Source organism: Petaurus breviceps, unplaced genomic scaffold, assembly GCF_028583685.1.
Source record: "Petaurus breviceps papuanus isolate PSGF00001 unplaced genomic scaffold, PetGlider_PUasm1.0 189, whole genome shotgun sequence".
NCBI lineage: Eukaryota > Metazoa > Chordata > Mammalia > Diprotodontia > Petauridae > Petaurus > Petaurus breviceps.
In genome coordinates, this window is record NW_027185809.1 from 26,576,817 (window position 1) to 26,590,512 (window position 13,696).

A 13,696-nucleotide genomic window follows, 5' to 3' on the forward strand; every position below is an offset into this window, starting at 1 on the left:
TTTTCTTTTTCCTGTAAACCTAAAGCATACTTTTTTTACCTGGTGTTAACAATGTTCGTATTCTGTTGCTTTCCTATATTCCTATGTTAGGTTGGTGTTTTTTGCAGGAAGGGACATGTTTTGTTTTGTTTTTTGCTAACAGTGCAGATGTGTTTAGGGTCATAAGGTCATAAAACTAGAACTGGAAAGGTATCTCAGAGACTATTTAAAATTGAAGTCCAGTGATGTAATTTGACGTGCTAATATAGTAAACAGCAGAGGTTGACTGTAAACTTTTAAACTGAACAACAGTTAAAAGGTACCAGAGTAATAACTAGTGAGATACAAAGGCCTTTTAGTAGTTAATTATTGGACCGAGATAAAGATCATTTCTCCTTCTGTTAATGTCAGCTGTTCGTAGCAGGATGGGATGTTAGCTAGGCAGGAAGTAGACCTTAATTAGTCATACAAGACTTCAGAGCTTAGTCAGTATTTTCTTATAACTTGTGCATGGTGCTAGAGGGAGACAGGTAGAACTAATGGTAAGTTTCGAATATGCCAAGTATATAGTAGTTGAAAATCAAGAAGCATATCTTTTACTTTGTGCCAGCCTCACAGATATCACAGGCATCATTTTTTTAATTGCCTGTCCATTCCTAGAAGTATGTAGTTTGAAAATGACATCAGCATTAAAAACAAATGCCTAGCATATATTGTTGTTACCTTTAGGTAGATAGCTAAATTATGTTTTGGAAAACCTGTGTTAGATATTAATTTTTCTATAAATTTTCATAAAATTGTGTTTTTCTTCTCTTCATACTGCAATTTCTACTCCCATCCTCAGTTGCTTTTTTTTCTATATTGTATAATCTATAAAGAATTTTTTCTTTTATTTTCTCAGCACAAAGCGTGTGGATCATTCAAATACCAGGTTGGCTTCTCAGCTTGATAGAAATCCAGGTAATATCACTAATTTCTCATTGAAACTTAATTAACTTTGTATATCTCAGATAGAAAGTAAATCATTTTAGGAAACTAAATAGATGATGATAAGACTGGATCTCCTTACTTTTCATAGACTGGGAAAGGCAATAGCCACTCATGGCCTTAAGCTCACTACTGATTTGCATGGAAGTGTAAACCTGCTCCATTTCTGACGTGGCCCTGTTTACCCTTCCTTAGGCAGCCTGGTATACCCCCATTCCAGGGGAGGCTCACAATATTGGTGTGGGATTTAGTATGGAGAGCCAGTTGACTTTAGCCCTGTTGTAGCTCAGAACTCAGCTCATCCAAAAGCCTCACACTTCTCCTTTGCCGAGATGACTGGTGTGAGCCTCCATGGTGGCTTACTTCATCAGTTACTGTTGTTTAAAAAAATCCCATCCTTTTTTATATTCTTTGTGAAAGAAGATAGTACTCATAGGAAGACTCTTCTTTGAGAAATCATCAAGTTAAACTTAGGTTTGCTTTCTTTAATCAGAGCCCAAAACTGTAGAATTAATCTTTGGATCTAATTCCATTTTTTGTCTTTTCCTTTTCCCATAAATCATATTTATTTTTAAACCTCTAAATCTTCTATATACCTCCTTTCCTAGTTTGTTTGGGTTTTTATGGTTTATTTTAATAATTCTTTATTTTGTTCTTTTCCTAAATAGGGTCTTTTCCCTACTGATAGTGTGGAAATGTTATTAAAAGGCCTTTACCATTTTACAGTATTTCATATTTGTAACAATGGAAAAAAAATATGGACCCTGAACATTGATCAGAGAAACATACTGTAGTATATTAGTCAGGAAATTTAAGTGCATACACATGGAAGGACTTTACCTGAACAGTTTTAATTTTGCTTTTAATAAAAATGATTATGCATTGGGCCTATGTGAATTATGAGTAGATGGTTTCAAAATGAGAGGAAATTAAAGAGTGTAAGAAAGTAGATCATAAGCTAAAATAAAGTTAGGAATTATAAATGTATAAAATGGATTTCTCTTATCAAAAAACAGATAACAGCCTTCACTGGAAGAGAGTTTATTTTTAATATGTAAAGCACTATTATTTCACTTAGACAATAAAAGTAGTGAGAGTTAAGATTTGTTTTTATTTAATCCCTACAGGATCAGATGACAACAATCTGAATTCCATCTTTTATGAGCATTTAACCCGTTCCTTACAGCATAGTCTGTGTGGAGATTTGCTGCTTGGGCGATGGGGAAACTACAGTACTGGGGACTGTTTCATTCTTGCTTCTGATTATCTCAATGCTTTGGTACATCTTATAGAGATAGGTAATGGTCTTGTCACTTTCCAACTGAGGGGACTTGAATTTAGAGGTAAAGTGCTTATTTATTACTTTATTTCTTAAGTTGCATCTGTCTTGATTTATATGTTTTAATTGTTAATAACCATAATCCCAAAGTAGATGTTAACATAAAATTAATCCTTAGCTTTTGGAATGGAAAAATGGAAAATCAGAATATTAAATTTCACATTTAGGGAATAGTCATAAGCTATTCCTTGTATATAAAGATGATGCTATTAACACACCATGAGTACCACGAGTTATTTTTCCTGGACTTATGATTGATTTGTGCTAAGTCAGGTGTAAATTTGAGATATAAAATACATTTTAAAAGTATATGATAGAAATTCATTACTGTAGTGATGCAGGACACAAGAATAGCTTCCCTATATTAATGATTCATGATCTGTCTGATACTTTGGGCATTGAAGGATATTGATTTGACTTACCATATATCCAAAATTGGGGGAAATTCCCCAACTTTGAAATCATGATTTTCTTCTTTTCCTCAGTTCTCTACCCTATCTGAATTTTTCCCATATTTCTGTAAGACTGATATATAAATTCTCAGTTCATTTGTCCTTGTTAGAAGTTAGAATCAGATAATTATGGAACTGGAAATGACCTTATGGAACATCTAATTCAACTTTTATATTTCATAAATGAGGAAACTGAAGTGCAGAAATATTGAATCAATGAAAAAGTCTTTTAAACTGCTTACTGTGTGCCAAGCACTGTTTTAAATGCTGGAGATACAAATAGAAAAAAAAAGAGACAGGTCTCTCAAGGAGCTCTCACTATACTTAAAGGAACGAACACATATAAGAAAGTGTGGAAAGGTCTAGAAGACCCAAAGGTTCAGGGTTAAGGTTGATGAAAGGCATAGGGATCTTCACAGTACATCATCAGGTTGCATGGCAGTTCTCAAGGATCTGGAAAATATATCTTATCATAGTAGTCATTAGGAACTGATAGCTCTCCATTTTACCAGAAGGATTGCTGTAGGTATTATAAAATACTTATTTGTATTTTGCAAATGTCTACCATTAGAGCTTCCTTAGAACTCTCAAATCATTCTGTTCATTGGAATAACTTAGTGGAATATTTAAAAAGAAATGTTACCTTAGAAATAAAACCTGGCAATTGACTGTGGAACATATTCAATTAGAATTTTTTTTAATTAGTTTATTGAAATGAGAGGTTCTCAGAAATAAAAAAGTAATAATTCATCAGTCCATTATGTATAAAGTATTTTTCTTGTCTAGACCTATAATTTTATTGGTTCAAGAGAGCTCCCCCAGAAGGAAACTTCTAAAAACAGCTATTTTAATACATAGTCCCCTCAAATTATGTGGAGAACTGACCTAACTTCATAACCTTAGAGTCATATAGTGATGCATACATGGAAACACACACATATACATATAAACATATGCATATGCATGTATATGGATTGGGGAGACTTGAGAGAAGCAGCAGGGCATCCTATGAGGAGCGATCTGCTGGAGAATACAGGAAAGGATGGAATCAGGGGTGCATATGGGGGATTTGCTTTGGTAAGAAGGGCCAACTTTTTTATTAGAATCTGGAGTGAAGGGAAGAATAATGGGGGGGGGGGTGATGTGAGAAGAGAAGGGGAAACGAGGAAACTTTTGTCTGATGATTATAATTTCGTTGGTGAAAGCATGAATCTCAGTCCTGAGCTGAGAAGGTGTTAGAATTTTTGGAGGCTGGAGGAGAGATGATAACGTTTAGAATAGCCATAGGAGCAGAAGGATTGTTTTATTATCATGAGGGCCCAATTTAGAACACAATATAAATTTGTAATGTATCTAATCAGCAGTTTCCTTACTTCCTTCAGCAGCAGTGAATAGAGACAAAGAAGGTGGATGATGGGGGTGTTAGAAGATTAAGGATTGATGAGTTCCAGTGATAGGACAAAGGAACAAGGGTGTTAAGAGCAGAGGATTGGGTAAAGTTAAACTGATTTTTCAAGAAGTCGAAGGAGCAAAGTGTAGCAAATGCAAAGGTGCTGGCTTGGAAATATACTGAGCATTATTGGAGGTCCTGGGAAGGACATATAATAAGCAGAATTAGAGTTTGAAAGGCATTGAGAAAGATAGAATGAAATAAAAGATTATGATCAGTTAGTGGAAGTTCAGAGTTGATGAATGTTGAACAGGAACATTTGTGGGTGATGGCTAGATCAAAGGCATGACTGACTATCTGTGTAGGTGAGGTAGATGTACGTCAAAGGAGCTAAGTATATCGAGGAACTGAGAAGTTAGTGTATTTGTGTAGACATCAGTTTGCTTGTTGAAGTTCCCTACTTTGATGGCAGGAATTTCCAGACTCAAGAAAAATATATTGAGCGAGGCACTTAACTCATTAAGAAGAGGAGAATAACCTGTGGATCAGTAGCAACCAGGATCTGGGTTTGGATAATAGATTTGTTTGTGGTAGAGAGATACTGCATGTGACATTGGGAAGCAAGGAGTACTTCAATTCCCTCACCATGACCAGTGAATTAGGTATGAGAAAGTGTCATCTCAAGAAGAGGTCCAGTGCTCAAACATTTGGTATGCACATACCCAGCTGTCTGGAACTTTTGCCTATTCCAAATAAGTCATTGCCTCCAAGATGTTAAATGGCCACAGTTTTACTCCATGTTACTCTTTATAGAAGGTTGACCACACTTCTTAATTTTGTTTCCTTTAAACTGAGTTTATTAGTCTAGATTTTGGCACTTTAAGGACTGAATTTTTATATAACAGGAAATTTGACAAAAAAAAAAGTTCTGCTGAATGTAATCCACATACAAATTATCAGCAGTTGACTTAAATTGAATTTTTGTCAGCAATATAAACTATATTCCTTAAGGTGATATAAAATTTCAGGATTTGTGTGGTTCTTTTATTTTGGTTTTAGTCCTTGACATTTTCTATTTGTCCACTTCATTTTTCTCCCTTTGTGATGATCTTTTTTTAAAGGTACTTACTGCCAACAACGAGAAGTAGAAGCCATTACTGAAGGAGTAGATGAAGATGATGGCTTTTGTTGCTGTGAACCTGGTCATCTTCCCCACATGCTCTCCTTTAATGCTGCATTTAGCCAACGCTGGCTAGCTTGGGAGGTTCTTGTCACCAAATATGTGCTGGAAGGCTACAGCATCACTGACAACAGTGCAGCTTCTATGCTGCAAGTGTTTGATCTTCGGAAAATACTCACCACATATTATGTTAAAGTAAGGGATTCGAAGAACTTACTAAGATCTGATAGTTTAAAATACAAATGACCTCTGGTATCCTAGAGCAGTTAACAAAATGTATTTGCAAAGTCACATTATTCTTTTCTTCAGTAATACTTCATTGAACCATACAATGGCCATCTCTTCAATTAGTTATGTATTTTACAAAAATACAGTTTGCAAAAATGTATTTGGTTTCTCATTTAGAAATCTACACAAAACTCAAATGATTAAAATAAGATAAACTTTTATCAGTTTTTTCATGTCTCCTTAAGATTGTGTGGATACTTTGCCAGGTACATTATAAAATTATATTATCCAATTTGAAATGGGCTCTCACTTATTCCTTTTATTCCTTCCTAATTGATTCCCTATTTCATTCTCCTCAGAAACTATTACAAACTTCCTTAAGCCTCCCACATCTCATTTCTCACAAAGCTAAGGATCTCCCCTCTTACTGTACTCAGAAAGTTGAGACTGTTCATTGTAAGCTCCTTCTATTCCCCTTTTGTTTGTCTAAAAACTCATTAACATCACCTTCCACACTTTCCTTTCCCCTAGTATCTGACAATGAGGTGGACTTTCTTGCCAAGGCCAACTATTCTCTATGTCTCTGTAATAACATCCTATTCTTCTTGTCCCCTCATTTAAACCCTCCCATATTCCCTAGTTATCTTCAATTTCTCCCAATAGTCTACTTCCTTCCTAACTTCCTTCAAACACAGCCAATTCTCTATCCTTAAAAAAAAAATTTAAACCATCCCCTCAAGCTACTGCCCTCATTCTCTCCTACCTTTCCCACACTCTGAGAAAAAGCTGTCTGTTCTTGATATATTTCCCCCCTTTTTTTTTCATTTGTTTTGTTTTATTCCTTCTTGATGACTCGATTGGTTTTTGTGTATTTGACCGACAGAACTGCAAATCTAGCCCTACCTGTTCCCTGGAGCTTCAGTCCCATGTAACTAACTGCCTTTTAAACATTTCAGAGTAGATAGATTTCCCAGAGAAATCTCAAACTCGTTACGTCTAAAACAGATGTTATTATCTTCTCCATATCCATTCCTCTTCTAAATTTCCCTATTTCTGAAAGCACCACAATTCTTTTAGAGAGATAATTTTCTCCCTCCCTTAAAGCCCTTCCTTACCCATTAGTAATGCAAGGAATAATAAAGTGAAATCATGCAAAACATTTCTATATTTACTATGTTTCAAAAAGAGAAAAGCAAGAAAAATAAAGTGGAAAGAATTATACTTTAGGTTGCATTCACTTCATCAGTTCTGTATATGTTAGCATTTTTATGTTTAGCATTTTTCATCATGATTCCTCTGTAATTGCCTTGGATCATTGTATTGATCAGAGTAGTTAAGTCTTTCACAGTTGAGCATCACTATAATATGGCACTTACTGTGTGCAGTAATTCACTGGTTCTGCTCACTTCATTTTGTATCAGTTCATATAGATCTTCCCTTATTTTTCGCAATTGAACATTGTTACAACCTCACTCTTACTATGTACAATGATTTCCTGATTCTGCTTCACTTTACCTCAGTTCATATAGGTCTTCTTAGGTTTTCTGAAACCATTCTGCACATCATTTCTTATAACACAATAGTATTCCATTACAGTCAGCCATTCCCCAGTTAATAGGCATCCCTTAGTTTCCAATTCTTTTAACTTTTTTTTTCTACTGATTCCCTTGACATTCTTGACCTTTTGTTCCTCCAGATGAATTTTGTTGATGTTTTTCCTAGATCTTCAATTCCTTGGTAATTTAATTGGCATGGCACTTTTAATAAGTTAATTAATTTTGGTAGAATTTTCATTTTGATGATATTAGCTTGCCCTACTCATGAACAATTAGTATATTTCCAGTTGCTAAGATGTCTTTACTTGTGTAAAAAGTGTTTTGTAATTGTATTCATGTAGTTCCTGGGTTTGTCTTAGCAGGTAGACTCCCAAGTATTACATATTGTCTGCAGTTATTTTAAATGGAATTTTTCTTTCTCTCTATTCCTGCTGTTGGTAATATATAGAAATGTTGATTAATGTGGGTTTATTTTATATCCTACAAACTTTGTTAAAGTTGTTAATTATTTAAACTAGTTTTTGTTTGGTTTCTCTAAGTATACCATTATGTTGTCTACAAAGAGTGACAGTTTTGTTCCCTTGTTGCTTATTCTTACTCCTTCAATTTCTTTTTCTTGTCTTCTGTTTAACCTTCAAAGCACCACACAACTGGCCCTATTTTTTCAGCTTTTTTATACATTACTCTCATTCCCATACTTCTGTGTTCCTTCATTTCCTGTGTTCTTTATAACAGCTGTCTCCCATGCCTTAAATGTACTGCCTTCTCCCTTCTGCCTCATACAATCCCTCTTCTCTTTCAAGGTATAGCTCAAGTACCACCTTCTATGGGAAGCCTTATCTGAGCCCCCAACTACTAGTGTCTTCTTTCCCTAACTACCTTGTCTATAACTATTTTAACTTTTTTTTATTCTGTTTTTATTACACAGATGTGTAATATGTCTGTATACACTTATAAGTACTTGTCTTCCATTAGAATGAATACTCCTTGAGAACAAGGATTGTTTTTATCTGTGTTTGTATGCTTGTCACCTAGCAGAGAAACTTGGTACCTAGTAGTTGATTAAAAAAATGCTAGTTCATTGTTACCTAATAAGTACCACTTCAGGTACAGATTTTTTATATCTTCCATTTAATTCTTTGATGAAACTTAATTCAAGTAAGCTATTAGATCAAGATCCAGAAAAAATATCATATGAACGATATTATATAGATTCTCTTTTTGATATAAAATATCATCAACTGCCTAGAAATTATTTTTAAAAGTATTTCCTTGGGGCGGCTAGGTGGCGCAGTGAATAGAGCACTGGCCCTGACACTTAGCACTTACTAGCCATGTGACTTTGGGCAAGTCCCTTAACCCCAATTGCCCTCCAAAAAGCAAAAAAAAAAAAAAAAAAAGTTTTCTTGCTTGTTTTTTTGTTCACGTTTTTTCAGATATTAATGACAATTTATCTAGGACATTAGGCCTTAAAGTAAAACTTCCACCATTCTTTAATCATATGGAAAGATGTTTTTTTTTAATCCAATTCTGAGTCCCTCCGCCTTAGTAATTTTGGCATAATGAGTTACTGTTGCCAAGTTTCTAATGTTGAGACACACAGGACTTAGCTAAGCTTGTCTTTAGTTAATAGATACATCAGGTCTAGGCTCATATTAATACTCAAACTTGGTATTAACTGCCTGTGTTTACACTGTAAGCCCATGATCATCTCTCACTATAATGAAATATCAAATAAGGATTTTAGTAGAGCCTTTCTAATAGTAACATATCTTTGTTAGCATTATTCCTATTTTCTATTACTGTGTTACAGTATTTATTTAAAAATAAACGAGAGTTTTTTTTAAATCTCCTCTCGTGGTTTTTGTGACTTTGTTTTGGAGTTAGTAAGTATATATTAAATGTCTACCATGTGCCAGACACTGTGCTAAGGGCTGGTGATTAAAAAAGCAAAAAACAGTCCCTGTTCTCAAATTCAGTATTGTGATAGACAAAGGGATAGACAACAGCAAGCAACTATATACAGTATGCATTCAGGATAATCTTTGAGGGAGAGAGGAGTCACTAGCATTTAGATTGGGAAAAGCTTCTTACAGAAGATAAGATTTTACCTAGGACCTGAAGGAAGTCAGAGAAATAAGGAGACAGAGAGGATGAGGAAGAACATTGGGACCATCCAGTGAAAATGTCCAGAACTGGGAGTTGGAGTGTTGTATGCAGGAAATAGCAGCAAGGAGGCTAGTGCCACTGGTGGTAGAGTGCATAGGAGTGAGAGGTGTAAGTTGTTCAGATAACTGGAAAGGTAGAAAACTATAATATTGCTTGAATTATAGAATATGTGGAGGAGAGTAAGTTGTAGGAAGATTGGAAAGGGACAAGAAGGGGTTCACTCTTGGTTTTCTTCTACTTCTGCTATTCTTTGTCAGTCTCCTTGGTTTAATTATCATCCTGATTTCCCAGGCTCTGTCCTGAGTGCTCTTTTCTCCCTCTACGCTTCTTTCATAATCTCATTAGTTCCCATAGGTTCAACTATTATCTCTCTGAAGCTGTTCTCTAAATCTGTATGTCCAGCTATAATCTTCTTAATTCCAGTCCTGCATCACCCTGTCGGATGATTCCATCTGCTTGTCTTGTTGATACCTTAAATATGCCTCAAACCATTCCCCCAAACCCATCCCTCCTCCAAAGATTTCTATTGCAGACATCACCATCCTTCTAGTCATTCAGGTTTGTAGCTTTGGAGCCATCCTTGGCTCTTTCCTCCAGCTCTCTACATCCAGGTAGCTGCCAAGACTCCTCATCATCCCTCTCATCTGTCACCTTCTCTCCACTTGCACAGCCTACGTCATGGTTCAGGTCATGTTAAAGTCACCTATTTAATTGGCCTCTGCTTCCAGTCTTTCTGATGTGTCTTCCATATGACTGCCCACTTGACATTTCTAAAACACAGATCTGAATGTGTCACTCAGATACTTAGTACTCTCTGTTGCTTCTGGGAGAAAATAGAAAATTGTTAGCTTGGTGTTTTTATCTTTTCATGTCATGGCCTTCACTTAGACTTTCCCATCTATATTTCATATTACATTTCTTTCATGCATTCTTAAGTCTAGTCAAACTCAACTGTTGGCTATACCCCATCATTGACATTCCATCACTTGTCACCATACCTTTGCATAGGTGTTTTCCTTATGTCTAGAATTTATTCCTCCCTTACCTTCACTTCTTTTTCATTTGTTTTTTTTTTTGTTTTGCAGGGGAGCAGGTAGGTCAGTTGGGGTTAAGTGACTTGCCCAAGGTCATACAGCTAGTAAGTGTTAAGTGTCTGAAGCCGGATTTGAATTCAGATCCTCCTGACTTCAGTGCAGGTGCTCTATTCACTGTGCCACCTAGCTTCCCCCCAAAATTGATGGAGCCTGAATGCATATTGAAATATACTTTTTTTTTTTGCTTTTTGGAGGGATTTCCACTTCATAGAATCCTTTTTTAGAATGCATCTGTTTTAAATTTAATTTATTTATTTTTAGTTTTCAACATTTATTTCCACAAGATTTTAAGTTACAATTTTTTCTCACCGTCTTTCCCCTACTCCCCACCCCAAAATAGCAAGCCTACTGAATATCCCTCCCCCTAACTTTCTAGTTATACCTGCACTATACCCCAGTGCCTGTATATCTTATTTCCCACTTGCATGTAAGAAACAATTTTTTTTTAATTTGTTTTTAAAACTTTGAGTTCCAGATTTTTTTCTCTTCTTCCCTCCTCACCTGCCCCCACTGGGAAGATAAGCAGTTCAATATAGGTTGTACGTGTGTAGTTACCCAAATCATTTCCATAGTAGTTATATTGTGAAAGACTAACTATATTTCCCTCCATCCTATCCCACCCCCTACTTACTCTGTTTTCTCCTTTGACCCTATCCCTTTTCAAAAATGTTTGCTTCTCACTACCCTCTCTCCCAATCTGCCATCCCTTGTATCCTTCCCCCTCTTATCCCCTACCCGCCTATTTTCCTGTAGGGTAAGATACCTAATTGAATGTGTATGTTATTCCCTCCTTAAGCCAAATTCAATGAGAATCAGGTTGTCCCATTCTCTTTCACCCTCCAGCTCTTCCCCTCCATTTTTCTGTAACAGTTTTCTCTTGCCTCTTTTATATGAGATAATTTACCCTAATCTATCTCTCCCTTTCTCCTCCCAATAAATTACTCTTTCACCTCTAGAATGTGGCCTTTAAAACAGATCATGTGCTGGCCTTTTCTGATCCATTCCAGTCATTGGTGTTCTCTCAACCTTTTGAAATTTTTTTATTTACTCATGTAGTGTATGTGTTGCATTTCCCCCCTCCTTCCCACCCAAAGAATATAAGCTTTTTAATGGTAGTCTTACATCTCCAACACTTAAAATAAGTTCTTTGCACATGGTAGATACTTAATTCTTCGTTTATTTTTTGCATTTTAAGGCATTTTTTGCTATGTTACAACCTTTTTGTTGTTGTTCCAATTTAGGGTATTATCTATTATGTTACAACCTCCTCCAAACTAGAGGAATGGTTGGCCAATGAGACGATGCAGGAAGGACTACGCCTATGTGCTGACCGCAATTATGTTGATGTGGACCCTACATTTAATCCAAATATTGATGAAGATTATGATCATCGACTAGCAGGCATATCTAGAGAGAGTTTCTGTGTGATTTACCTCAACTGGATTGAATATTGCTGTTCTCGAAGAGCAAAGGTAGGTGTGATGGAGTATGCTTTGCACCATCTATACAGGTTTCTCTCCTATGCATTGCTCACGTGAATTTAAGTATGCATGAGTAAGTTGGATTTAGAGCTAATTACCTTTTAATGTATTTTCACCATGGACTATATGCTTGGTTATTAAGGGAGTTAAGTACGCTTCACATTCATGAGAAAAGTTTGAATAGCCAAGCTATTAACCCTGACTATTGTTTCTTGGAGGTATTTTATTGAATAATGCAATGACACTGGTTTTTTTTCTAAGAGTGTAATAAAGTAATCTATATGCATATTATTGTTTGTCATGGGTACAGTAAAAGGAATTTACTTAAATTTACTTTTATTGTCTTATCTGATGATAGATAAATTTACTATTTCTGTCATCTAAAACTGCTTGTCATAAGCTAGGCTTTCTCAGTAATCCCTATTGTAGTAAAAAAATATATTCACCTATTAGTAGAATGAATATTTCTGTTGGGAGCTATTAGAAAAACTGATTTCAAAATTTCCATTTGATCACTTTTATAAGACAACAATTTTTATTGTATTATATTTTTATAGTACCAGAATAAATCTCAGGATCCCAAAGTATTGGTGGCTTATGTTAATGATTCACTTTCTCTTAGGGCTAAGTTTAAGTTTATTTTTATTAGTATTTTTATTTGAAGATGATGCCAAACAACAAATGAGAATTCCATTTGTTATTTTACATCCCTTTCTACTTGAGTGCTCTTTCCCTTCAGTCTGAGTTGTTAGGTAAAATGATCCATTCTCTAACATTTTTTCACTTTTTCCAAAGCCACTAGATGCAGATAAAGATTCCTCCCTAGTAACTCTTTGTTATGGACTCTGTGTTCTGGGGCGAAGAGCTTTAGGCACTGCTGCCCACCATATGTCTAGGTAAGAAAATGCCTCTTTTTTTTTTTTTAAGAGATGACAATGGGATAGATTATATGTGAATATCATCTTTTTATGGAAGTGGGTCAGTATTTTATTTTCTTGCAGAAATCTCTTCACCATTTTTATTAATGTAAAACCAATAGCTAGAAAGTGTTAATATTCATATGACTTATGAAATTCATGCTAAGGGTATGGTCAAAGGGTAAATATTTGATAAGAATTTTTTTTAATTAATCATGGTATGACATTTATTTATCCAATTCACTATGCAGTACAGTGTAGCAACAGTATAAGACTAATTCTTGTTTTTCTGTAGTAAGTGTTCTCTTGTTTTAAGATAAATTTAAATCTGTCTTATTCTTTAGGGATATTATAAAACCACCATTTTATCAAAAGAAATTTTTGAAATGTGATTTACTTTGTACCTCAAAATAAATGAGGATTTTTAATTCCTTTGCATAGCTGTAAAGTTAGTATTTGTAAAATACGGGACTGACTGTATCATTCCCTACTCAAAAATCTTTGGTGACTTCTGTCTTTTCTAGGATAAAATATGAACTTTTCACTCTGTCACGTAAAGCTGTCCACAATTTGTCTCTCACGTTTTCGTTTCAAAGTTATATTTCCTATAACTTTGCCTTCACATATACTACATTCATGCCGTGTCAGCCTATTTGTGATTTCCCAAAATTGACCTGCCATCTCCCATCTGTGTTTTTGCACAGGCTGGCCCCTATGCTTACAATACACTCTTTTTGTTGTTTTATTTTGTTTTTAATTTATAAAATTAATTTATGGAATAAAACAAGCATTTCCATAATATATAAAAAAAGATTGCACATGAAACTGCAAATCTGTTATGTACAACTTACTATTCCTTTTAAAAATGTAATAAAGTTGTCATGTAAATTTCTTTGCCCCCCCTTTTCCCTTTTAAAATAATAC

At 35.0% G+C, this 13,696-nt stretch overlaps 1 protein-coding gene across 4 annotated transcripts in view; it reads left to right on the forward strand.

Moving 5' to 3' along the window:
• The window catches only part of PCNX1 (pecanex 1), a 255,281-nt gene that overhangs the window by 195,006 nt on the left and 46,579 nt on the right, over positions 1 to 13,696 (forward strand). For all 4 annotated transcript variants that reach the window (XM_069092081.1, XM_069092078.1, XM_069092079.1 and 1 more), the window contains 5 exons: positions 881 to 939; positions 2,094 to 2,309; positions 5,269 to 5,522; positions 11,616 to 11,846; positions 12,651 to 12,751. In XM_069092081.1, coding sequence (XP_068948182.1) covers positions 881 to 939; positions 2,094 to 2,309; positions 5,269 to 5,522; positions 11,616 to 11,846; positions 12,651 to 12,751 — 861 coding nt within the window. The remainder of the gene's footprint in view (positions 1 to 880; positions 940 to 2,093; positions 2,310 to 5,268; positions 5,523 to 11,615; positions 11,847 to 12,650; positions 12,752 to 13,696) is intronic.